Below are 27,733 nucleotides of genomic sequence, written 5' to 3'. Positions count from 1 at the left end.
CAATGGTTGAGCGATTATAATCAGGGATGCTCAAGAGGGCAGAATTAGATTAGCACAGATCTCTCGGGTGGGTTGTGGGGCTGAAGGAGATTACAGAGATTGGGAGAGGCGAGGTCGTGGAGGGATTTGAAAACAAGGATGTGAATTTTGAAATCGAAGCGTTGCTTAACCGGGAGCCAACGTAGGTCAGCGAGCACAGGGGTGACGGCTGAACAGGACTTGGTGCAAGTTAGGACACAGGTAGCTGAGTTTTGGATCACCTGAAGTTTACGTAGGGTAGAATGTGGCAGGCCAGCCAGGAGTGCATTGGAATAGTCAAGTCTAGAGGTAACAAAGGCCTGGATGAGGGTTTCAGCAACGGACGAGCTGAGGCAAGGGCGGAGACGGGCGATGTTACAGAGGTGGAAATAGGCGGTCTTTGTTATACTGTGGAGATGTGGTCGGAAGCTCATTTCAGGGTCAAATCTGACACCAAGGTTGCGAACAGTGTGGTTCAGCCTCAGACAGATGTTAGGGAGAGGGATAGAGTCAGTGGCTAGGGAACGGAGTTTGTGGCGGGGACAGAAAATAATGGCTTCGGTCTTCCCAATATTTAATTGGAATATTTAATCACAGAATCATAGAATGGTTACAGCATGGAAGAAGGCCATTCGGCCTATCGAGCCCGTGCTGGCTCTCTGCAAGAGCACCTCAGCTGGTCCCACGCCCCCCTCCCCCTGCCCTTTCCCCGTAGCCCTGCAAATTTCTTTCCTTCAGATACTTATCCAACTCCCTTTTGAAAGTCATGATTGAATCTGCCTCCACCACCCTCTCAGGCAGTGCATTCCAGATCTTAACCACTCGCTGTGTAAAAGTTTTTCCTCATGTTGCCTTTGATTCTTTTGTCAATCACCTTAAATCTGTATCCTGTGGTTCTCGATCCTTTCGCCAATGGGAACAGTTTCTCTCTATCTCCTCTGTCCAGACCTCTCATGATTTTGAATGCCTCTATCAAATCTCCTCTCAATCTTCTCTGCTCCAAGGAGAACAACTCCAGCTTCTCCAGTCTATCCATGTAACTGAAGTCCCTCATCCCTGGAATAATTCTCGTAAATCTTTTCTGCACCCTCTCTAAGGCCTTCACATCCTTCCTAAAGTGTGGTGCCCAGAATTGGACACAGTACTCCAGTTGGGGCTGAACCAGTGTTTTATACAGGTTCATCATCATTTCCACACTGTTGTACTCTATGTCTCTATTAATGAAGCCCAGGATCCTGTAAGCCTTTTTAACCGCTTTCTCAACCTGCCCTGCCACCTTCAAAGATTTGTGCACACATACCCCCAGGTCTCTCTGTTCGTGCACCCCCTTTAGGATTGTACCATTTAGTTTATATGTCCTCACCCCATTTTTTTCAACAAAATGTATCACTTCACACTTTTCTGCGTTAAATTTCATCTGCCACATGTCCGCCCATTTCACCAGCCTGTCTGTATCTTCTTGAAGTCTATCACGCTCCTCCTCGCTGTTCACTATACTTCCAAGTTTTGTGTCATCTGCAAATTTTGAAATTGTGCCCTGTACACCCACATCCATGTCATTAATATATATCAAGAAAAGCAGTGGTCCTAGAACCGACCCCTGGGTAACATCACTGTAGACCTTCCTCCAGTCCGAAAAACAACCGTTCACCACAACTCTCTGTTTCCTGTCACTTAGCCAATTCCATATCCATGCTGCCACTGTCCCTTATATTACATCGGCTTTAACTTTGCTCTTGTAATGTAGGAGATGCGGCAGCCATTTTGCGCACAGCAAGCTCCCACAAACAGCAAAGCCATAATGACTGGATCATCTGTTTTTAGTTGTTGGTTGAGGGATAAATATTGGCCCAGGACGTCAGGGAGAATGTCCCTGCTCTTCTTACAATAGTGAGAGTGGGGTCTTTCACGTCCATCTGAGGGGGCAGACGTCTCGGTTTAACGTCTCATGAAATGAACGGCACCTCCGACAGTGCAGCGCTCCCTCAGTATTGCCCCTCCAATGGTGCAGTGCTCCCGCAGTACTGCCCCTCCGACAGTGCGGCGCTCCCTCAGTACTGCCCCTCCGACAGTGCGGCACTCCCTCAGTACTGCCCCTCCAACAGGGCGGTGCTCCCTCAGCACTACCCCTCCGACAGTGCGGCACTCCCTCAGTACTGCCCTTCTGACAGTGCGGCGCTCCCTCAGTACTGCCCCTCCGAAAGTGCGGCGCTCCCTCAGTACTGCCCCTCCAACAGGGCGGCGCTCCCTCAGTACTACCCCTCCGACAGTGCGGCACTCCCTCAGTACTGCCCCTCCGACAGTGCGGCGCTCCCTCAGTACTGCCCCTCCGACAGTGCGGCGCTCCCTCAGTACTGCCCCTCTGACAGTGCGGCGCTACCTCAATACTGCCCCTCCGACAGTGCAGCGCTCACTCAGTACTGCCCCTCCGACAGTGCGGCGCTACCTCAATACTGCCCCTCCGACAGTGCAGCGCTCCCTCAGTACTGCCCCTCCGACAGTGCAGCGCTCCCTCAGTAGTGACCCTCTGACAGTGCAGCACTCCCTCAGTACTGCCCCTCCGACAGTGTGGTGCTCCCTCAGTACTGCCCCTCCGACAGTGCTGCGCTCCCTCAGTACTGCCCCTCCGACAGTGCGGTGCTCCCTCGGTACTGCCCCTCCGACAGTGCGGCGCTCCCTCAGTACTGCCCCGCCGACAGTGCGGCGCTCCCTCAGTACTGCCCCTCCGACAGTGCTGTGCTCCCTCAGTACTGCCCCTCCGACAGTGCAGCGCTCCCTCAGTACTGCCCCTCCGACAGTGCAGCGCTCCCTCAGTACTGCCCCTCCGACAGTACAGCGCTCCCTCAGTACTGTCCCTCCAACAGTGCAGCACTCCCTCAGTACTGCCCCATCGAAAGTGCAGCGCTCCCTCAGTACTGTCCCACGGACACTGCAGCACTCCCTCGGCACTGCCCCTCGGACAGTGCAGCGCTCCCTCAGTACTGACTCCCCGACAGTGCAGCGTTCCCTCAGTACTGCCCCTCCGACAGTGCAGCACTCCCTCGGTACTGTCCCTCCGACAGTACAAAACTCCCTCAGTACTGCACCTCCAACAGTGCAGCACTCCCTCAGTATTGCCCCTCCGACAGTGCAGCACTCCCTCAGTATTGAACCTCCGACAGTGCAGCAATCTCTCAGTACTGTCACTCTGACAGTGCGGCGCTCCCTCAGTACTGTCACTCCGACAGTGCGGCGCTCCCTCAGTACTGTCCCTCCAACAGTGCAGCACTCCCTCAGTATGACCCCTCTGACAGTGCGGCGCTCCCTCAATCCTCCACCTCTGACAGTGCAGCACTCCCTCAATACGGCCCCTCCGACAGTGCAGCGATCCCTCAGTACTGTCCCTCCGACAGTGAAGCATTCCCTCAGTACTGCCCCTCCGACAGTGCAGCGCTCCCTCAGTACTGCCCCTCTGACAATACAGCGCTTCCTCAGTACTGTCCCTCTGACAGTGCAGCGCTCCCTCAGTACAGCCCCTCCGACAGTACAGCGCTCCTTCAGTACTTCCCCTGTAAGAGTGCAGCGCTCCCTCAGTACAGCCCGTCTGCCAGTGCAGCGCTCCCTCAGTACTGCCCCTCCGACAGTGCAGCACTCGCTCCGTACTATCCCCCTGGCAGTGCAGCACTCCCTCAGTACTGGCCCACCGACAGTGCAGCACTCCCTCAGTACTGGCCCATCGACAGTGCAGAACTCCCTCAGTAGTGGCCCACCGACAGTGCAGCACTCCCTCAGTACTGGCACACCGAAAGTGCGGCACTCCCTCAGTACTGCCCCTCCAACAGTGCAGCGCTCCCTCAGTACTGCCCCTCCGACAGTGCAGCGTTCCCTCAGTACTGCCCCTCCGACAGTGCAGCGTTCCCTCAGTACTGCCCCTCCGACAGTGCAGCACTCCCTCAGTATGGCCCCTCTGACAGTGCGGCACTCCCTCAATACTGCCCCTCTGACAATGCAGCACTCCCTCAGTACAGCCCCTCCAACAGTGCAGCACTCCCTCAGTATGGCCCCTCTGACAGTGCGGCGCTTCCTCAGTATGGCCCCTCTGACAGTGCGGCGCTCCCTCAGTACTGACCATCCTACAGTGCAGCACTCCCTCAGTAAGGCCCCTCCAACAGTGCAGCAATCCCTCAGTACTCTCCGTCCGACAGTGCGGCGCTCCCTCAGCACTGCCCCTCCGAGAGTGCAGCACTCCCTCTGTACGGCCCCTCCGAAAGTGCGGCTCTCCCTCAGTACTGCCCATCCGACAGTGCAGCACTCCGTCAGTACTGTCCCTCCGACAGTACAGCGCTTCCTCAGTACTGTCCCTCTGACAGTGCAGAGCTACCTCAGTACCGCACCTCCAACAGTGCAGCGCTCCCTCAGTACAGCCCCTCCAACAGTACAGCGCTCCCTCAGTACTGGCCCACCGACAGTGCAGCACTCCCTCAGTACTGGCCCACCGACAGTGCAGAACTCCTTCAGTACTGCCCCTCCGACAGCGCTGCGCTCCCTTAGTACGGCCCCTCTGACAGTGCGGCGCTCCCTCAATACTGCCCCTCTGACAGTGCAGCACTCCCGCAGTACGGCCATTCCGACAGTGCGGCGCTCCCTCAGTGTTGCCCCTCCGGCAGTGCAGCGCTCCCTCAGTACTGTCCCTCCGAGAATAAAGTGTTCCTTCAGTACTGCCCCTCCAACAGTGCAGCGTTCCCTCAGTACTGCCCCTCCGACAGTGCAGCACTCCCTCAGTATGGCCCCTCTGACAGTGCGGCGCTCCCTCAATACTGCCCCTCTGACAATGCAGCACTCCCTCAGTACGGCCCCTTTCGACAGTGCGGCACTCCCTCAGTACTGTCCCTCCGACAGAGCGGCGCTCCGTCAGCACTGCCCCTCCGACAGTGCAGCACTCCCTCAGTACGGCCTCTCCGACAGTGCGGCGCTCCCTCAGTACTGCCCCTCCAACAGTGCAGCGCTCCCTCAGTACTGTCCCTCCGACAGTGAAGCGTTCCCTCACTACTGCCCCTCCGACAGTGCAGCGCTCCCTCAGTACTGTCCCTCCGACAGTACAGCGCTTCCTCAGTACTGTCCCTCTGACAGTGCAGCGCTACCTCAGTACCGCACCTCCAACAGTTCGGCGCTCCCTCAGTACTGCCCCTCCGACAGTACAGCGCTCCTTCAGTACTGCCCCTCCAAGAGTGCAGCGCTCCCTCAGTACTGCCCCTCCGACAGTGCAGCACTCGCTCCGCACTATCCCCCTGGCAATGCAGCGCTCCCTCAGTACTGGCCCACCGACAGTGCAGCGCTCCCTCAGTACTGCCCCTCCGACAGTGCAGCGCTCCCTCAGTACTGTCCCTCCAAGAGTTAAGCGTTCCCTCAGTACTGCCCCGCCGACAGTGCAGCGCTCCCTCAGTACTGCCCCTCCGACAGTACAGCGCTCCCTCAATACTCTCCCTCTGACAGTACAGCGCTCCCTCAGTACTGTTCCTCCGACAGTGCAGCGCTCCCTCAGTACTGCCCCTCCGACAGTGCAGCTGCAGGATTCGCAAAATTGGACTTTGTATTAATAAGGGTCAAATGGCAGAAGAGACTGTTTTAAAAGAAGCCCAGAAAAAGGGGCATACAAAATGGCCGCCGTACCTTGTGACCGGCTTATTGGGACACTTTAAAATGGTTCCTGCGAATCCTCAGACAGCTTTGTGGATTCAACCCACAGTAAGTTCTGGAAGCCGTTTCTGAGAGAACAAAACCAGACCCACACATATACATATGGGTTAGATGCAGATCCAGTCAAGATCGGCCTGGAGACAGAGGTCATCTAAATGTTGACCCAGACAAAAGGGGACAATCTCATATTCATGAGAACAGCACCCAGGACTAGATAACGAGGTCAGCAGGACATTAAAAACAATGAAGGTCATTCCAGACCAGAGATGGGACTTTACCGGCCATCTAAAACATTTAAAAATATAATATAATAACTACCCCGCTGTGCTCCCAGCCCGCCAAAAGACTAACCTGATTTTGGGCGGGAAGTGGAGACTCCTGAAGAAAGGTATAACTGGAGGAGTTGCAGTTGTACAGAGTCATGGAAGCACACTGAAGGAGACACCGGAGTTGTAGTTGCGGAGACAGTTGGAGACAGCGGTGGGTGAAGAGGAGTCGCTTCGGGAGAAGATCAGCAAACTCCTCTCCACCACCGGAGGAGGAAGAAGAATTAAGCCAACATCAAGAAGGCCACTCGAGCCGGCGTCCCGCCCTGGGCACACACATCGGGAGATCATCGACCATCCCCGGGCCGTTGCCGAAAGGAGGGGCCATCGACCCAACTTGGGAGAAGAAACAAAAAAGTAAAACCCCAAGAGAAGAAACCTTCCAGCCACTCCGGCTCGGGAAGAGACAAGAACTAAGGAAACCTATGAAGACCAGCCCAAGGCTCCTCTGACCAGGGTCTGTAACGATCAATAACATGTCATTCTATAGTGGACACTAGGTGGAGCCGTAGAGCTGTATATAGCTGTATGTATAAGACTACACTACCCAGCTGTATATATATTAAGACTACATTACCCATGAGGCACTAGGCAACAGTCAAGATGGAAGCCTCTACAGATACTGTACCAGTCCACATGTGCTCAATAAAGTAACTAGCAAAAGCTAGCGGTGTTCATAATAAGAATGTCTATTTATTAATGAACATAAGATGGTACCAGGGTGGTGAAGATCTGCTGAAAATTGTGAAAAGCGACATGGAGAATTTGAAGCCACCAGAGCGTTTGAAACTCACAGGAAACATCGACTACAACTGGCAGACTTTTAAACAACAATTCAAACTCTACACTGCAGCCATCGGATTCGGTACGAAGCCAGACGCAAGGAAGATAGCGTTGCTGCTTACGGTTGCAGGCCCACAGGCGATAGAGGTATTTAATACATTTGTATTTAATCCAGTGGAGAACAGAGAAAAATTAGAAGATGTGCTAAAAAAATTTGATGCACATTGCTCTCCCAAAAAGAATGAGACGTATGAAAGATACATCTTCTGTTCTCGGACACAGCAGCAAAATGAGACTTTTGATAGCTTTATAACTGATCTGAAACTGAAAGCACAGACATATAATTTCTCTGAGCTCAAAGCATCCATGATTCGTGACCAGATTGTGTTTGGTATTCATGATAAAAAAGTCAGGGAACGTCTGTTGAGAGAAACCGAACTAACATTGGAAAATGCGGTGAAAATATGCCAAGCCAGCGAACTAGCTCGAAAGCATGCAAAGACTTTCAGTGAAATCAATAATGATGCGATTGTAACGAGTGATAATGCTGCTGTCGGTGCTGTGTCCTATAAGGGGAGAAACATGGGCAGAACAGAAATGAAAAGCAATCGGAGGATGAAATTTTTAATTGTAAATGCTGTGGTTACAAACACCAGTTAAGACAATGCCCAGTGTTTGGAAAAATGTGCACAAAGTGTAATGGAAAGAATCACTTTGCCAAACAATGCTTTTCAAAAGTACAAACTAAGAAAGGGCAACGAATTAATGTAATTGAGGACACTGATTTAAGTGAGACATTTTTTGTAGGAATGGTGTCATGTGACAATATCAAAAAGGATACAGAAAATGTGCAACCCTCAGAAATGGACAATGCTGAACATAAAGTTAATGCAGTAAAAGAGGACAAATGGATGATCCCACTGCAGGTAAATGGAGCATTAGTTACCTTGAAACTAGACACTGGGGCAAAAGCAAACTTAATCAGTATGAGTGACATTAACAATATGAAAGAAAAGCCCAAAATACAGAAAAAGTCAGTACTACTGAAGGACTATAATGGACAGAAAATAAATAACTTCGGTGTATGCAGACTTAAAGTGACAGTCAAAGACAAAGTGCATCATCTCATGTTTTCTGTTGTGGCTGAAAGGCTTGATTCGTTACTGGGTGACAAAGCTTGTGAGGACTTAGAACTGGTCAAAAGAGTCTACCGTATAAACTGTGCCATAAGCAGACCAGATGACTCAGTGGATTCTGTAGTGAATAATTTCCAGGATGTGTTCAAAGGATTTGGAGTTCTACCATTCACTTACAAGATCCAGCTAAAGCAGGATGCTCAGCCAGTGGTACATGCTCCACGAAGAGTTCCAGCACCCCTGCGTGACCAGCTCAAGAATGAACTGGACAGAATGACCACACTAGGAGTCATCAGGAAAGTCGAAGAGCCAACAGACTGGGTTAACTACATGGTATGTGTAAAGAAAAAGAACAATGATCTAAGAATATGCATGGATCCAAAGGACTTAAATGCAAACATAAAACGTGAACACTACCAGATTCCCAAGCGAGAAGAAATCACCAGTGAAATGTCAGGTGCCAGATACTTTACAAAGTTCGATGCCTCACAAGGATTTTGGCAACTAAAACTGGATGAAGAGAGCACCAAATACTGTACCTTCTGTAGTGATCAATAACATGTCATTCTATAGTGGACACTAGGTGGATACTCCTTCTTCCCTCAGGCCAATCTTTGGTGTTCCATTAGCCGAGGCTGCTGAGAGGACTATGCTGTATGATGGGATCCAGCTGCCAGCAGTTTTTCGAGAGTGCATTGACTACATTGAGAGTTATGGCATGAAGAGTGAAGGAAACACTGAAACCCTCTCCAAGCAAAGATCGCAAGGAGACCTCGATCTATACAAGAGCAGATTGATGACAATGCCGCAACTGCATCTTGTCATTCACCGCCAGAACAATCTCATGAAGACACATCAGACTTACCCGTGTTGAGAAGATCCACACGTGAAGTAAAAAAGCCTGATAGACTTAATCTTTGAGTACAATGTAAAGCTTTGAAAATGTGTTGACTGTTTTGAAAATGTTTATGTTTATAGAGCACTAACAAAAGTGTTACTGATATTATCTTTATTGTTTTCTTGAAAGTTGATTGATATTGATTTTGTTAAACCTCAAAGAAAGGGGGATGTAGTGATCAATAACATGTCATTTATAGTGGACACTAGGTGGAGCCGTAGAGCTGCATAGAGCTGTATATAGCTGTATGTATAAGACTACACTACCCAGCTGTATATATATTAAGACTACATTACCCATGAGGCACTAGGCTACCCACAAGGCAACAGTCAAGATGGCAGCCTGCACACAGGAGCACACATGCTGCATCTCTACAGATACTGTACCTAGAGAACGTGTACTGAATAAATGACTAGCTAGAAGCTAGCTGTGTTCATAATAAGAATGTCTAGTTATTAATGAACATAACACCTTCAACACACCATTTGGCAGGTATTGTTTCCTCAGAATGCCTTTCGGGATAATATCTGCATCTGAATTCTTTCATAGAGCGATGGAACACATAATTGAAGGTCTGGAAGGAGTTCGGGTCTATGTTGATGACATCATCATCTGGGGCTCCACACTGAAAGAACACAATGAGGGACTGACTAAAGTGCTACAGAGCATACGCCGGAATGGACTGAAGCTCAACAAAGCCAAGTGTCAGTTTGGCATCCAGGAAGTCACTTTCCTAGGAGATAATCTATCTGGTAAAGGAATAGAGCCAGATATGGAAAAAGTAAACGCCATACTCAAAATGCCCCGACCCACTGACAAAAAAGGAGTGCTACGCATCATGGGGATGATAAACTTCATTGGAAAGTTCATTCCTAACTTGTCAGCCAAGACAGCCTGTCTGCGAGACCTGCTACATAAAACAAATGAGTTCGCATGGACAGAAAGACATGAACAAGAGTGGATAAACCTCAAAACAGTGCTGACAACCACACCTGTACTCACCTTCTTTGACCCAACAAAAAGAATCAAAGTGTCAACGGATGCATCAAAAGATGGCCTAGGTGCGGTCTTGCTACAAGCAGAGGGTGAAGATTGGAAGCCTGTTGCCTATGCCTCCAGGTCTATGACTGATACTGAGTGTCGATACGCCCAGATTGAAAAGGAATGTCTCGGCTTGGCTACATATATGGACTTCCCACCTTCACAGTTGAGACAGACCACAGCCCTCTGGTTGCCATCATAAAAAAAAACCTGAATGAGATGTCTCGAAGGATTCAACGACTCATGATGAAGCTGCAAAGATATGACTTTGAACTGATCTACACACCAGGCAAATACATAGTGTTAGCAGATGCACTATCCCGAGCACCCACAATGAGTCATGTGAGCTCTACTGAAGAAGACGTGGATGTTCATGTGAGTATGGTCACTGCTGCGCTGCCCGTGTCAGACACAAAATCAAAGCAAATAGCAGAAGAAACAGTAAAAGATACAGTATTACAAACAGTAATAGAGGACATTCATCATGGTTGGCCAAAAGGTTCCTGTCCAAAATATTTTCACATAAGGTCAGAATTGAGTGTCGCAAGTGGACTATTACTAAAACAGAACAGAATAGTCATTCCACAGGCTCTACGTCAAGACATGCTCAAAAGGATTCATGAGGGACACCTCGGAATTGAAAAATGCAAAAGGAGAGCAAGAGACACTGGCCCAGAACTTGGTGTCGGGGGGCTTGCCGTGCGTGCAAGCCCCCGATGTGCGCTCACCCTGCGCGCCGACATCTGAAACCTGGCCCGCAGTGGATTTCCTTTCAGTGGCCAGGTTCTGATGTCGGCGCGCTGTGCTAACCTGACCCAGCGGCGTAGTTAGTGCGATGTGCCGGCTGGGATCAGGTGAGCACTGTTCAGCCAATCAGGGGAGGGGAAACTTCATTCATAAGTTTGAGAGTAAGAACTGTCAAACTCATGAGAAGTACTGCACCCCAAAACACTACTTAAACTTTAAATAAAATTTTAAAAAACATCCCAATCATTAAATTAAGCATAAATAAGTTGAAAAAAATAATTTAAACAATAATTTTTTTTTTTGAATTTTTTTTTTTAATAAAAAGGGTCTAAAACTAAACTTACCTTATTGTAGATTCTTTAAAATAATAAACCTGTGGAACAAAAATGTCTAAATTGCACTAAAACACCACTTACCTGTAAAAATAAATACTCACGTGTGCTTTTTACAAGCGTAAAGACCGGAGGCCTTTACACATGCGCAAATCCCCCAAAACAGAGGAAATCCAAGACGCACGTGCTGCCCCCTACAGCGCATGCGCTAGCCTCGTCACCTCTTGGGTTAGAGGAGAGGAAATGCCGGTTTTCAGCGCATGCGCTGTGCATGCTGAAAACCGGCATTTCCTCCGGCCAGACGCATGAGTACCCCTTCCGTACTCACGCGTTTGGGGAGGAATTTCTGCCCCACTGTTTATTGGCCTGGCATAAATAAGGACATCGAGAACATGATAGGCAAATGTGAGACATGTCAGAAACACCAAAACAAACAAGCAAAGGAACCAATGATAGTAGCTGACATACCAACAGCAGCATGGCAAAAGGTTGGTATGGACCTTTTTCATTTAAATGGTAAAGACTATCTAATAGTGATTGACTATTATTCTAACTATCCTGAGATGGCGCTGCTCTCAAGCACCACAGCAAGCAGTGTCATAATGCATGTGAAATCCATCTTCACCAGACATGGAATTCCCAGGATTGCCATTAGCGACAATGGTCCGTGCTTCAACTGTAAGGAGTGGCAACAGTTTGCAGCACATTATGACTTTCAGCACATCACATCCAGTCCTTTGTATGCTCAGTCAAATGGTAAGGCAGGGAAAGGTGTTCAAGTTCTCAAGCAGCTACTAAAGAAAGCGACAGAAAGCAAGTCTGATCCTTATCTCGCCCTGCTGAGCTACCGAGCCTCACCTTTCGACTGTGGTTCTTCACCTGCTGAACTGCTAATGGGTCGCAAGTTGCGCACCACGCTACCCTGCTGTGCAAAAGAACAGCAAAGAACAGGAACTGAGACAGAGACTTCAACTGTTAAAGCTGAAACAGAAATCATACTATGACAAGTCATCCAAAACTCTAAAACCATTGACAAGGGATGATGTTGTCAGGATTGAGGATCCAGATGCATGGGACAGGAACGCTACAGTTCTTGAGGAAGTGGGACCAAGGTCATACACTGTTAGAACTGAGGAAGGACAGATTCTCAGGAGGAACCGCCGTTCCCTCCTAAAAACACAAGAGACTATTCAAGACCTGATTGATGACAATGCCGCAACTGCATCGTGTCATTCACTGCCAGAACAATCTCATGAAGACACATCGGACTTACCCGTGTTGAGAAGATCCACACGTGAAGTAAAAGAGCCTGATAGACTTAATCTTTGAGTACAATGTAAAGCTTTGAAAATGTGTTGACTGTTTTGAAAATGTTTATGTTTATAGAGCACTAACAAAAGTGTTACTGATATTATCTTTATTGTTTTCTTGAAAGTTGATTGATATTGATTTTGTTAAACCTCAAAGAAAGGGGGATGTAACGATTAATAACATGTCATTCTATAGTGGACACTAGGTGGAGCCGTAGAGCTGTATATAGCTGTTTGTATAAGACTATACTACCCAGCTGTATATATATTAAGACTACATTACCCATGAGGCACTAGGCTACCCACAAGGCAACAGTCAAGATGGAAGCCTCTACAGATACTGTACCTAGTCCACATGTGCTCAATAAAGTAACTAGCAAAAGCTAGCTGTGTTCATAATAAGAATGTCTATTTATTAATGAACATAAGAGGGTTGAGCCGACAATCCTCGACCCCGTCGACATCCAGGCCTGCCGGTGTCCAGCCGCCCCGACCCCCACCTCAGGAGAGAGGTGTGGCACAGCTCGCAGGGGTTCCACGTTCCACGAGGAGACGGAGCGCCTGAAGGGATCAAAACACAGGCTTGATTTCAAAACCTTGCACTTCTAAGTGGGATTGGTGAGCATGTTTCTGGCCCTTCACAATCAGATCTAGATAGGTTTAAGGGGGTGGATTTAAGGGTACAATTAACATGAGTTGTTGTCCCTCGATGTTCCGTGTGTTTCCTTATTTCATGATGATCTTTGTAGAGTATAAGATGCCTGTATTTGCCTTAGTTAGTATTGTGTCGTTATGAATTGTTTGTGTTTTTCCCTCCCATGTACTCTCTTATCTGCTTGCATTTGATTTGATATTTTTCCTTATGCAATAACATTTCATTTTGTTTCATCAAACTTGGTCGACAAGAGTTTTCTCTACATTGCAGATCCTGCCCCAAAGTCCAGAATATAGAATCTAAGGGGCGAGTGGGTCGAACCACTCAAGGTTTTACTGTGCAAGAGAGAGAGGCCTCTAGATAGAGAAACCTCAGAGACATCTCTCAAGGAAAACCCCTTACACAGCGCTCCCTCAGTACTGTCCCTCCGACACTACAGCACTCCCTCGGCACTGCCCCTCAGACAGTGCAGCGCTCCCACAGTACTCTCCCTCTGACACTGCAGCAATCCCTCAGTACTGCCCCTCCGACAGTGCAGCACTCCCTCAGTACTGCCCCTCCGACAGTGCAGCACTCCCTCAGTATTGCCCCTCCGACAGTGCAGCACTCCCACAGTACTGACCTGACAGTGAGGCGCTCCCTCAGTACTGTCACTCCGAGAGTGCGGCGCTCCCTCAGTACTGTCCCTCCGACAGTACGGCGCTCCCTCAGTACTGCCCCGACAGTGCGGCACTCCCTCAGTACTGTCACTCCGATAGTGCGGCGCTCCCTCAGGACTGCCCCTCCGACAGTACAGCGCTCCCTCAGTACTCTCCCTCTGACAGTACAGCGCGCCCTCAGTACTGTCCCTCCGACAGTGCAGCGCTCCCTCAGTACTGCCCCTCCGACAGTGCAGCACTCCCTCAGTACTTTCGCTCCGACACTGCAGCACTCCATCGGCACTGCCCCTCGGACAGTGCAACGCTCCCTCAGTACTCTCCCTCTGACAGGACAGCGCCCCCTCAGTACTGTCCCTCCGAAAGTGCAGCGCTCCCTCAGTACTGCACCTCCAACAGTGCAGCGCTCCTTCAGTTCTGTCCCTCCAACACTGCAGCACACCCTCGGCATTGCCCCTTGGACAGTGCAGCGCTCCCTCAGTACTGAGCCCCTGACAGTGCAGCGTTACCTCAGTACTGCCCCTCCGACAGTGCAGCACTCCCTCAATACTGTCCCCCGACAGTGCAACAATCCCTCAGTACTGGCCCTCCGACACTGCAGCACTCCTCAGTACTGTCCTCCGACAGTGCAACACTCCCTCAGTACTGCCCCTCCGACAGTGCAGCACTCCCTCAGTGCTGTCCTCCGACAGTGCAACAATCCCTCAGCACTGGCCCTCCGACACGGCAGCACTCCTCAATACTGTCCTCCGACAGTGCAACACTCCCTCAGTACTGGCCCACCGACAGTGCAGCACTCCCTCAGTACTGGCCCACCGACAGTGCAGCGCTCCTTCAGTACTGCCCCTCCGACAGTGCAGCGCTCCCTCAGTAAGACCCCTCTGACATTGCGGCGCTCCCTCAATACTGCCCCTCTGACTGTGCAGCACTCCCGCAGTACGGCCCCTCCGACAGTGTGGTGCTCCCTCAGTACTGGCCCACCGACAGTGTAGCCCTCCCTCAGTACGGCCCCTCCGACAGTGTGCCACTCCCTGAGTACTGCCCCTCCGACAGTGCAGCGCTCCCTCAGTACTGCCCCTCCGACAGTACAGCGCTTCCTCAGTACTGTCCCTCTGACAATGCAGCGCTACCTCAGTACCGTACCTCCAACAGTGCGGCGCTCCCTCAGTACTGCCCCTCCGACAGTACAGCGCTCCTTCAGTACTGCCCCTCCAACAGTGCAGCGCTCCCTCAGTACAGCCCCCCTGGCAGTGCAGCGCTACCTCAGTACTGCCCCGCCGACAGTGCAGCGCTCCCTCAGTATTGCCCCCCCGACAGTACAGCGCTCCCTCACTACTCTCCCTCTGACAGTACAGCACTCCCTCAGTACTGTCCCTCCGACAGTGCAGCGCTCCCTCAGTACTGCCCCTCTGACAGTGCACCGCTCCCTCAGTACTGCCCCTCTGACAGAGCAGCACTCCCTCAGTGCTGCCCCTCCAACAGTGCAGCGCTCCCTCAGTACTGCCCCTCTGACAGTACAGCGCTACCTCAGTACCGCCCCTCCATCAGTGTGGCACTCCCTCGGCACTGCCCCTCGGACACTGCAGCGCTCCCTCAGTACTGACACCCCGACAGTGCAGCGTTCCCTCAGTATTGCCCCTCTGACAGTGCAGCACTCCCTCGGTACTGTCCCTCCGACAGTGCAGCACTCCCTCAGTATTGATCCCCCGACAGTGCACCGCTCCCTCAGTACTGGCTCACCAACAGTGCAGCACTCCCTCAGTACTGGCCCACCGACAGTGCTGCACTCCCTCAGTACTTGCCCATCGACAGTGTGGCGCTCCCTCAGTACTGCCCCTCTGACAGTGCAGCACTCCCTCAGTGCTACCCCTCCGACAGTGCAGCGCTCCCTCAGTACTGTCCCTCAGACACTGCAGCGCTACCTCAGCACCGCCCCTCCAACAGTGCGGCGCTCCCTCAGTACTGCCCCTCCGACAGTGCAGCGCTCCCTCAGTACTGTCCCTCCGATACTGCAGCACTCCCTCGGCACTGCCCCTCAGACACTGCAGCGCTCCCTCAGTACTGCCCCTCCGACAGTGCAGCGCTCCCTCAGTACTGGCCCACCGACAGTGCAGAACTCTCTCAGTACTGGCCCACTGACAGTGTTGCACTCCCTCAGTACTGGCCGACCGACAGTGCAGCGCTCCATCAGTACTGCCCCTCCGACAGTGCAGTGCTCCCTCAGTACGCCCCCTCCGACAGTGCGGTGCTCCCTCAATACTGCCCCTCTGACAGTGCAGCACTCCCTCAGTACGGCCCCTCCGACAGTGCGGCGCTCCCTCAGTACTGCCCCTCCAACAGTGCAGCACTCCCTCAGTACTGCCCCTCCAACAGTGTGGCACTCCCTGAGTACTGCCCCTCCGACAGTACAGCGCTTCCTCAGTAGTGTCCCTCCGACAGTGCAGTGCTACCTCAGTACCGCACCTCCAACAGTGCAGCACTCCCTCAGTACTGCCCCTCCGACAGTACAGCGCTCCTTCAGTACTGCCCCTCCGACAGTGCAGCACTCGCTCAATACTGCCCCTGTGACAGTGCAGCACACCCTCAGTCCGGCCCCTCCAACAGTGTGGCGCTCCCTCAATACTGCCCCACCAACAGTGCGGCGCTCCCTCAGTACTACCCCTCCGACAGTGCGGCGCTCCCTCAGTACTGCCCCTCCGACAGTGCAGCACTCCCTCAGTATGGCCCCTCCGACAGTGCGGCGCTCCCTCAGTACTGCCCCTCCAACAGTGTGGCGCTCCCTCAGTACTACCCCTCCGACAGTGCGGCGCTCCCTCAGTACTGTCCCTCCGACAGTGAAGAGTTCCCTCAGTACTGCCCCTCCGACAGTGCAGCGCTACCTCAGTGCAGCCCCTCTGACAGTGCAGCGCTCCCTCAGTACTGCCCCTCCGACAGTGCAGCACTCGCTCCGTACTATCCCCCTGGCAGTGCAGCGCTACCTCAACACTGGCCCACCGACAGTGCAGCACTCCCTCAGTGCTGGCCCACCGACAGTGCAGAACTCCCTCAATACTGGCCCACCGACAGTGCAGCACTCCCTCAGTACTGGCCCACTGACAGGGCAGCGCTCCTTCAGTACTGCCCCTCCGACAGTGCAGCGCTCCCTCAGTAGTGTCCCTCCAACAATGAAGCATTCCCTCAGTACTGCCCCGCCGACAGTGCAGCGCTCCCTCAGTACTGCCCCTCCGACAATACAGCGCTCCCTCACTACTCTCCCTCTGACAGTACAGCGCTCCCTCAGGGCTGTTCCTCCGACAGTGCAGCGCTCCCTCAGTACTGCCCCTCTGACAGTGCATCGCTCCCTCAGTACTGCCCCTCTGACAGTGCAGCGCTACCTCAGTACCGCCCCTCCAACAGTGCGGTGCTCCCTCAGTACTGCCCCTCCGAAGGTGCAGCGCTCCCTCAGTACTGTCCCTCCGACGCTGCAGCTCTCCCTCGGCACTGCCCCTCAGACACTGCAGCGCTCCCTCAGTACTGCCCCTCCGACAGTGCAGCACTCCCTCAGTACTGTCCCTCCGACAGTGCAGCACTCCCTCAGTATTGAACCCCTGACAGTGCAGCGCTCCCTCAGTACTGGCCCACCGACAGTGCAGCACTCCCCCAGTACTGGCCCACCGACAGTGCAGAACTCCCTCAGTACTGGCCCACCGACAGTGCTGCACCCTGTGGTGTATGTAACCGTTCCACCTTTAAGAGAACTATTTTAAGAGATGCACTACTTTATCTTGGCTGCTGTATACTGTAATACTGGTGGTGACCACACCGGTATATAAGTGCTGTGTAATGATTTATTGGGCAGTTCAGCCTGACCTCCGACTAGTAAAGACCTGTTGAATTTACTCTTGTGGTCTGTGTGCAGTGATTCTTATTAACAATAACTAGAACACACAGACTTAACAGTGGCGACGATGACGATCTTACCCTGCGGCAGAGATATATCCAAGGCAGTTTAACGGGCGTCGAGAAGAGGCATCCGCCCTCATCATCCTGCTGAGAAAAGTCTCGGGTCTGAAGAGCAAGGAAGAATCCTGACACGAAGCCTTCCATCAGCAACAGGCAGTGATCATCCCTTCTATCACGGTGGTGGGTAAGCCGATCAGCGACGAGCAGCGTCGGCCACGTTGGCTGTGAAGTAGGGGAGGGAAAAACGGAGGATATAAGGGCGGAGAACTCGACCACGGCCGGGGAAAAGAGCCGGACAGAAGTCGCGGTGAATGCAAATGCAGCCGGTGTAAAAGACCGGGCTGCAAGCGGGCTGGGAGATGCAACAGCGTCGAGAGAGAGCTCAACCGCGACCGGGGAAAAAGGCCGGGCAGCTACCGAGGCCGCGAGGCGCGGGATAAAATGTTAAAAAACCACGGAGAACTCAGCCACAGCCGGGGGAAAGGACCGGACTGCAAGAGGGGCTGGGAGGCACGATTTGAGAACCGCTGGGGAGGGCAAACGCAGCAATACGGCAATCGTCATTACAGCCAGTGGGGGAGAAAGGCAAACGCGGGAAGCCGCCATTTTCGTAGGTGGGGGAAGAAGACAAGCGCGGGAAACCGCCATTTTGAAAAAAAATAAAAGAAAAATTTCTTTTTGTTTCTCAAGAAGATTGCGAGGATGCCTAAGCATGGTAACATCAACGATTTCGATCCCGATGTTGAAGATTGGGCCACGTATGTAGAACGCATAGAGATTTATTGTAAGGCAAATAAAATATCAGATGAAGATAAAGCACTAACCTTACTAAACTCAATGGGTGCGAAGACATACGGGCTATTGAAGCATCTTCTATCACCAGCTAAACCGGCGGATCAGGCTTTCGCTAATATTGTTGCTGTCCTGAGAAATCATTTGAACCCCACACCGCTGATGTTAGCGGAACGATTTAAATTTTATGCGAGAACGCAACTGAAAGAGGAAAGCAACGCGGAGTATTTAATTGAACTGCGTAAGCTAGCGAAATACTGTCAGTTTGGGGAAAGACTGACAGAGGCACTGAGAGACAAATTCGTGTGTGGATTGTCGAAAGAAGGAACACAAAAGCGGCTGCTTGAAGAGAATGATCTTACACTTGATAAGGCTGTCACTATTGCAGCATCACACGAAGCTGCAGCGAGAGGCACTGTGGAAATGCAGCTGAAGGCAGCGGTACTCAGCGTAGATCAAATGGCTTTGGGTACAGCGAAATGTTATCGTTGTGGAAAGACAACACACGATCAGAACCAATGCTGGTTTAAAAATCAGGAATGTAGAAAATGTGGCAAGCTTGGTCACATAGCTAAAGTATGCCGGTCAGGAAAGAAGACCAGCAACAAAAAGTCACCGCAGGAAAAGTGCAGAAAGGTACATAAAGTGGCTGAGAAGAGTTCGGATGAACAGAATTCGGATTCAGACTCCAACAGCAAGGAACTGGGTAGTCTGAGAATTCACAATGTGAGTAAGGAAGCTGATCTACAAACTATCTGGGTCACACTTCAGATAGCAGGAGTCCAAGTGAAGATGGAATTGGACACCGGATCGGCGTTGACGGTCATGAATAAGCAAGATTACAAAAGGTTATTCACACATATTCCCCTACGGGATACGGAGATAGTATTGCAGACATACACGGGGCAAAGAGTATACCCCATCGGAAAGATAAAAGTCAAGGTGGTACACAAGGGCAAAGAACACCAAGGAATGGACTTATATGTACTACCTGAGGGAGGTCCACCACTTCTGGGACGGGAGTGGATCAGGAAAATAAATATGGACTGGCACTCTCTAAAAGCAATAACGATAGATTCCGGAAAGAAAGATGTCAAACCTAAACGATTGTCCAGAATATTGGATGATGCTAAAGAGGTGTTCCAACAGGGACTGGGAACACTGAGAGGAATTACGGCAAAAATCAAGATTGCAGAACATGCAAACCCAAAATTTTTCAAAGCCAGACCGGTACCTTATGCGATACGACCTGCTGTGGAAGCTGAGCTGGAAGGGCTAGAACGTTCAGGAGTACTGTCTAAGGTGGACTGGAGTGAGTGGGCCACGCCCATTGTTCCCGTCATGAAGCGTTCATCGAGTAACAAGCCAGGGGAACCGGGGAAGGTCCGCATCTGTGGAGACTTCAAGATCACGGTTAATCCGGTGCTTCACACGGTGCAATATCCGCTTCCGCGGATTGAGGATATCTTTGCTTCATTGTCTGGCGGGAAACACTTCACCAAGATAGACCTGGCGCAAGCGTACTTACAGATGGAAGTTGAGGAAGAGTCGCGCCAGTATCTCACAATCAACACGCACAGAGGCTTGTATCGATATAATAGACTGGTTTTTGGAGTGGCTTCGGCTCCAGCAATTTGGCAGAGGGCCATGGAGCAGGTATTACAGGGAATTCCAAGCACTCAATGTTACTTGGACGATATCCTGATTACAGGAGATGACGATGAGGAACACCTTGCAAATTTGAAACTGGTGCTCACCAGATTGAAGGAATATGGACTTCGAGTTAATCGCCAGAAATGTGAGTTCTTTCAGAAACGGATCTCGTACTGTGGTTATGTCATTGACCAGGAGGGGCTGCACAAGTCACCTGACAAGATCGAAGCTGTTGTGAAGGCTCCCGCTCCGGAAAATGTATCCCAGTTGAGGTCGTTCCTAGGGTTGATTAACTATTACCATAAGTTTCTGCCAAATCTATCCACGGTGCTGCACCCGCTGAACGCTCTTTTGCAGAAGGAAGTACCATGGAAGTGGAGCGAGGACTGTAAGAAGGCCTTTCGCAAAAGCAAGGCATTGATCACCTCAGAGGAAGTGTTGGCTCACTTCAACCCAACGCTACCTATTCGTTTGGCTTGTGATGCTTCTCCTTATGGTATTGGAGCAGTACTCTCACACAAGTTGCCAAATGGCTTGGAAAGGCCAGTCGCATTTGCATCCAGATCATTGACCTCCGCTGAGCGCAACTATGCTCAGATAGATAGGGAGGCTCTCAGCCTTGTGTGGGGAGTAAAGAAGTTTAATCATTACCTGCAGGGCCAGAAGTTTACACTGCTGACAGACCACCAGCCGTTGGTATCCATTTTTAACCCTAAGAAGGGTGTTTCGGTGATGACAGCACAGAGGCTCCAGAGATGGTCCCTTTTCCTAGGGGCACATCAATATCAGATAGAATTCAAAGGTACAAAGCAGCATGGTAATGCTGATGGGCTGTCGCGCCTGCCACTACCTACTGAGGAGGAGGCACCGACGGTTGACCCGGTGGAGTTATTTCACTCGACCATCATCGAATGTTTACCTGTCACCAATGCAAATATTGAAAGGGAGACTAGGAATGACTCCACACTGTCCCGGGTCTACGAATTGACAGTAAAGGGATGGCCAGCCCATGGTGATCCACTGTTACCGGCATTCTCAGCAAGACGAGAACAGCTGTCCATCTGTCAGGGAACATTGATGTATGGAACAAGGGTGATTATCCCTCCTAAGTTAAGAGAGAGAGTTCTAAAAGAACTACATGAAGGTCATCTGGGGGGAGTCAAGATGAAAAGCCTTGCTAGGGCTTATGTGTGGTGGCCGGGTATTGACCAACAGATAGAGGATCTGACGAAAAGCTGCTCAGGGTGCCAAAAAGTCCAAAATGCACCTCCAATTGCACCGCTGCATCCATGGGAATGGCCTTCAACCCCATGGCAACGTGTACATATTGACTTTGCTGGTCCATTCATGGATTCCATGTTTTTAATTGCGGTGGACGCACATTCTAAATGGCCAGAAGTGATTAAAATGACTACCACTACCTCGGAGAAGACGATCGCAGTGCTAAGAACGATATTTGCAAGAAATGGATTGCCAGAGCAAATATGTTCAGACAACGGACCACAGTTCGTGTCAGAGGAATTCCAGAAATTCCTGAAGAAGAATGGGGTGAAACATTATACCTCTGCCCCATATCATCCAGCTACGAATGGGCTGGCCGAGAGGTTTGTACAGACGTTCAAAAAGGCAATAAAGGCCATGAGCGAAGATCAGATTCCACTGCAACACAAGGTGAACAATTTCCTACTGGCATATCGAAACGCCACCCATGCAACAACAAACCAAAGTCCTGCCATGATGTTCTATAACAGGAGGTTGCGGTCCAGGTTGGACTTGTTAAAACCAAATGTGCGGAGGGAAGTCGAAAACAAACAGTTCCAGCCTATCAATAACAAGCCCACTCGGAGTTTTGAAATAGGACAACCGGTGTTAGCCAGGGACTATAAAAACGAGAAATGGCAATCTGGAACAATTCGGGCCAGACAAGGACCCCTGATGTACACGGTAGATGTTGATGAAAATGTAATGCGACATCATGCTGACCAACTGGTGGGATCGAGAACAAGGGTCGAGCCCATGGTTACGACAGAGTCAACCGTGAAGGAAGTTAGTGAGCCTGAAGCATCTACCTCAGAAGTGAATATACCTGATGATGATGTCCTATCCATAGGGGATCAACTAGATGAGTCACCCCAGCAACGAGAACCAGAGACCCCTGAAAGGCGTTATCCGTCTCGGATCAGGAGGCCTCCTCAGAGACTGAATCTGTGAACTGTTTTTACATGAAGTTGTGTATATATGTTATTATGTTATGTTTAATGGGGAATATATACTGTTAAGCTAAAAAGGGAGGATTGCGGTGTATGTAACCGTTCCACCTTTAAGAGAACTATTTTAAGAGATGCACTACTTTATCTTGGCTGCTGTATACTGTAATACCGGTGGTGACCACACCGGTATATAAGTGCTGTGTAATGATTTATTGGGCAGTTCAGCCTGACCTCCGACTAGTAAAGACCTGTTGAATTTACTCTTGTGGTCTGTGTGCAGTGATTCTTATTAACAATAACTAGAACACACAGACTTAACACACCCCCTCAGTACTGGCCCACCGACAGTGCAGCGCACCTTCAGTACTGCCCCTCCGACAGTGCAGTGCTCCCTCAGTACGCCCCCTCTGACAGTGCGGCGCTCCCGCAATACTGCCCCTCTGACAGTGCAGCACTCCCTCAGTATGGCCCCTCCGACAGTGCGGCGTTCCCTCGGTACTGCCCCTCTGACAGTGCAGCACTCCCTCAGTACGGCCCCTCCGACAGTGCGGCGTTCCCTCGGCACTGCCCCTCTGACAGTGCAGCACTCCCTCAGTACGGCCCCTCCAACATTGAAGCGTTCCCTCAGTACTGCCCCTCCGACAGTACAGCGCTTCCTCAGTACTGTCCCTCTGACAGTGCAGCGCTACCTCAGTACCGCACCTCCAACAGTGCGGAGCTCCCTCAGTGCTGCCCCTCCGACAGTACAATGCTCCTTCAGTACTGCCCCTCCGACAGTGCAGCACTCGCTCCATACTATCCCCGTGGCAGTGCAGCACTCCCTCAGTACTGCCCCACCGACAGTGCAGCGCTCCCTCAGTACGGCCCCTCTGACAGTGCGGCGCTCCCTCAATACTGCCCCTCTGACAGTGCAGCACACACTCAGTACGGCCCCTCCGACAGTGCAGCGCTCCCTCAGTACTGGCCCACCGACAGTGCAGAACTCCCTTTGCACTGCCCCTCCAACAGTGCAGCACTCCCTCTGTACGGCCCCTCCGACAGTGCGGCGCTCCCTCAGTACCGCACCTACAACAGTGCGGCGCTCCCTCAGTACTGCCCTCCGACAGTACAACGCTCCTTCAGTACTGCCCCTCCGAGAGTGCAGCGCTCCCTCAGTATTGCCCCTCCGACAGTGCAGCACTCGCTCCGTACTGTCCCCCTGGCAGTGCTGCGCTCCCTCAGTACTGGCCCACTGACAGTGCAGAACTCCCTCAGTACTGGCCCACCAACAGTGCTGCACTCCCTCAGTACTGGCCCACCGACAGTGCAGCGCTCCATCAGCCCTGCTCCTCCGACAGTGCAGTGCTCCCTCAGTACGCCCCCTCTGACAGTGCGGCGCTCCCTCAATACTGCCCTCTGACAGTGCAGCACTCCCTCAGTACGGCCCCTCCGACAGTGTGCCACTCCCTGAGTACTGCCCCTCCGACAGTGCAGCGCTACCTCAGTACCGCACCTCCAACAGTTCGGCGCTCCCTCAGTACTGCCCCTCCGACACTACAGCGCTCCTTCAGTACTGCCCCTCCGAAGGTGCAGCACTCGCTCCGTACTATCCCCCTGGCAGTGCAGCACTCCCTCAGTCCTGGCCCACCGACGGTGCAGCGCTCCCTCAGTACTGTCCCTCCGACAATGAAGCGTTCCCTCAGTACTGCCCCGCCGACAGTGCATCGCTCCCTCAGTACTGCCCCTCCAACAGTACAGCGCTCCCTCACTACTCCCCCTCCGACAGTACAGCGCTCCCTCAGTACTGCCCCTCCGACAGTACAGCGCTCCTTCAGTACTGGCTCACCGACAGTGCAGCACTCCCTCAGTACTGGCCCACCGACAGTGTAGAACTCCCTCAGTACTGGCCCACCGACAGTGCAGTACTCCCTCAGTACTGGCCCACCGACAGTGCAGCGCTCCCTCAGTACGGCCCCTCCGACAGTGCAGCGCTACCTCAGTACTGCCCCTCCGACAGTGCAGCACTCGCTCTGTACTGTCCTCCTGGCAGTGCAACGTTCCCTCAGTACGGCCCCTCTGACAGTGCGGCGCTCCCTCAATACTTCCCCTCTGACAGTGCAGCACTCCCTCAGTACGGCCCCTCCTACAGTGCGGCGCTCCCTCAGTACTGTCCCTCCGACAGTGCGGCGCTCCCTCAGCACTGCCCCTCCGACAGTGCAGCACTCCCTCTGTACGGCCCCTCCGACAGTGCAGCGCTCCCTCAGTACTGTCCCTCCGGCAGTGAAGCATTCCCTCAGCACTGCCCTTCCGACAGTGCAGCGCTCCCTCAGTACTGCCCCTCCGACAGTACAGCACTTCCTCAGTACTATCCCTCTGACAGTGCAGCGCTACCTCAGTACCGCACCTCCAACAGGGCGGCGCTCCCTCAGTACTACGCCTCCGATAGTACAGCGCTCCTTCAGTACTGCCCCTCCCAGAGTGCAGCGCTCGCTCAGTACAGCCCCTCTGACAGTGCTGCGCTCCCTCAGTACTGCCCCTCCGACAGTGCAGCGCTCCCTCAGTACTGCCCCTCCGACAGTGCAGCACTCGCTCTGTACTGTCCTCCTGGCAGTGCAACGCTCCCTCAGTACGGCCCCACAGACAGTGCGGCGCTCCCTCAATACTGCCCCTCTGAGAGTGCAGCACTCCCTCAGTACGACCCCTCCGAAAGTGCGGCGCTCCCTCAGTACTGCCCCTCCGAAAGTGCAGCGCTCCCTCAGTACTGTCCCTCCGACAGTGAAGCGTTCCCTCAGTACTGCCCCTCCGACAGTGCAGCGCTCCCTCAGTACTGCCACTCCGACAGTACAGCGCTACCTCAGTACCGCACCTCCAACAGTGCGGCGCTCCCTCAGTACTGACCCTCCGACAGTGCAGCGCTCCTTCAGTACTGCCCCTCCAAGAGTGCAGCACTCCCTCAGTGCAGCCCCTCTGACAGTGCAGCGCCCCCTCAGTTCTGGCCCACCGACAGTGCAGAACTCCCTCAGTACTGGCCCACCGACAGTGCAGCACTCCCTCAGTACTGGCCCGCCGACAGTGCAGCACTCACTCAGTACTATTCTCCGACATTGCAACACTCCCTCAGTACTGCCCCTCTGACAGTGCAGCGCTCCCTCAGTGCTGTCCCCCCAACACTGCAGCACTCCCTCGGCACTGCCCCTCGGACATTGCAGCGCTCCCTCAGTACTGCCCCTCCGACAGTGCAGCACTCCCTCAGTTCTGTCCTCCGACAGTGCAACACTCCCTCAGTACTGCCCCTCCGACACTGCAGCGCTCCCTCAGTACTGTCCCTCTGACAGTGCAGCACTCCCTCAGTACTGCCCCTCCGACAGTGCAGCACTCCCTCAGTACGGCCTTTCTGACAATACGGCGCTCCATCAATACTGCCCCTCTGACAGTGCAGCACTCCCTCAGTACGGCCACTCCGACAGTGCGGCGCTCCCTCAGTACTGTCCCTCCGACAGTGCGGCTGTCCCTCAGCACTGCCCCTCCGACAGTGCAGCAGTCCCTCAGTTCGGCCCCTCCGACAGTGCGGCGCTCCCTCAGTGCTCCCCCTCTGACAGTGCAGCGCTCCCTCAGTACTGTCCCTATGACAATGAAGCGTTCCCTCAGTACGGCCCCTCCGACAGTGCAGCGCTCCCTCAGTACTGCCCCTCCGACAGTGCAGCACTCGCTCTGTACTGTCCTCCTGGCAGTGCAACGCTCCCTCAGTACGGCCCCTGTGACAGTGCGGCGCTCCCTCAATACTGCCCCTCTGACAGTGCAGCACTCCCTCAGTACGGCCCCTCCGACAGTGCGGCGCTCCCTCAGTACTGCCCCTCCGAAAGTGCAGCACTCCCTCAGTACTGTCCCTCCGACAGTGAAGCTTTCCCTCAGTACTGCCCCTCCGACAGTGCAGCGCTCCCTCAGTACTGCCACTCCGACAGTACAGCGCTTCCTCAGTACTGTCCCTCTGACAGTGCAGCGCTACCTCAGTACCGCACCTCCAACAGTGCGGTGCTCCCTCAGTACTGACCCTCCGACAGTATAGCGCTCCTTCAGTACTGCCCCTCCAAGAGTGCAGCGCTCCCTCAGAACAGCCCCTCTGACAGTGCAGCGCTCCCTCAATACTGCCCCTCCGACAGTACAGCGCTCCTTCAGTACTGCCCCTCCAAGAGTGCAGCGCTCCCTCAGAACAGCCCCTCTGACAGTGCAGCGCTCCCTCAATACTGCCCCTCCGACAGTGCAGCACTCACCCTGTACTATCCCCCTGGCAGTGGAGCGCCCCCTCAATACTGGCCCACCGACAGTGTAGCACTCCCTCAGTTCTGGCCCACCGACAGTGCAGAACTCCCTCAGTACGGGCCCACCGACAGTGCAGCACTCCCTCAGTACTGGCCCACAGACAGTGCAGCACTCACTCAGTACTATTCTCCGACAGTGCAACACTCCCTCAGTACTGCCCCTCCGACACTGCAGCACTCCCTCAGTACTTTCCCTCCGACACTGCAGCATTCGATCGGCACTGCCCCTCGGACAGTGCAGCACTCCCTCAGTACTGCCCCCCCGACAGTGCAGCGCTCCCTCAGTGCTGTCCCCCCAACACTGCAGCACTCCCTTGGCACTGCCCCTCGGACATTGCAGCGCTCCCTCAGTACTGACCCCCCGACAGTGCAGCGCTCCCTCAGTACTGTCCCTCCGACAGTGCAGCACTCCCTCAGTACGGCCTTTCTGACAATACGGCGCTCCCTCAGTACTGTCCCTCCGACAGTGCGGCGGTCCCTCAGCACTGCCCCTCCGACAGTGCAGCAGTCCCTCAGTTCGGCCCCTCCGACAGTGCGGCGCTCCCTCAGTGCTGCCCCTCCGACAGTGCAGCGCTCCCTCAGTACTGTCCCTATGACAATGAAGCGTTCCCTCAGTACTACGCCTCCGACAGTGCAGCGCTCCCTCAGTACAGCCCCTCCAACAGTACAGCGCTTCCTCAGTACTGTCCCTCTGACAGTGCAGCGCTACCTCAGTACCGCACCTCCAACAGTGCGGCGCTCCCTCAGTACTGCCCCTCCGACAGTACAGCGCTCCTTGAGTACTGGCTCACCGACAGTGCAGCACTCCCTCAGTACTGGCCCACCGACAGTGTAGAACTCCCTCAGTACTGGCCCACCGACAGTGCAGTACTCCCTCAGTACTGGCCCACCGACAGTGCAGCGCTCCCTCAGTACGGCCCCTCCGACAGCGCAGCGCTACCTCAGTACTGCCCCTCTGACACTGCAGCACTCGCTCTGTACTGTCCTCCTGGCAGTGCAACGCTCCCTCAGTACGGCCCCTCTGACAGTGCGGCGCTCCCTCAATACTTCCCCTCTGACAGTGCAGCACTCCCTCAGTACGGCCCCTCCTACAGTGCGGCGCTCCCTCAGTACTGTCCCTCCGACAGTGCGGCGCTCCCTCAGCACTGCCCCTCCGACACTGCAGCACTCCCTCAGTACTTTCCCTCCGACACTGCAGCATTCGATCGGCACTGCCCCTCGGACATTGCAGCGCTCCCTCAGTACTGACCCCCCGACAGT

General features: G+C 53.1%; 1 protein-coding gene across 1 annotated transcript in view; it reads right to left on the bottom strand.

Annotated features, from left to right (window-relative positions):
* The window catches only part of LOC147109872 (uncharacterized), a gene marked incomplete at its 5' end in the record, with an annotated part of 63,250 nt that overhangs the window by 25,055 nt on the left and 10,462 nt on the right, over positions 1-27,733 (bottom strand). The window contains one exon of the mRNA XM_086002410.1: positions 27,554-27,640. Within this exon, the coding sequence (XP_085858536.1) occupies positions 27,554-27,640 (87 nt within the window). The remainder of the gene's footprint in view (positions 1-27,553; positions 27,641-27,733) is intronic.

Source organism: Somniosus microcephalus, chromosome 12 (genome assembly GCF_052327205.1).
Source record: "Somniosus microcephalus isolate GS21.2 chromosome 12, FLI_Smic_1.0, whole genome shotgun sequence".
NCBI classification, from domain to species: domain Eukaryota; kingdom Metazoa; phylum Chordata; class Chondrichthyes; order Squaliformes; family Somniosidae; genus Somniosus; species Somniosus microcephalus.
Note: the sequence above shows the minus strand (reverse complement) of the source record. Positions and strands in the feature narration are given on the sequence as shown.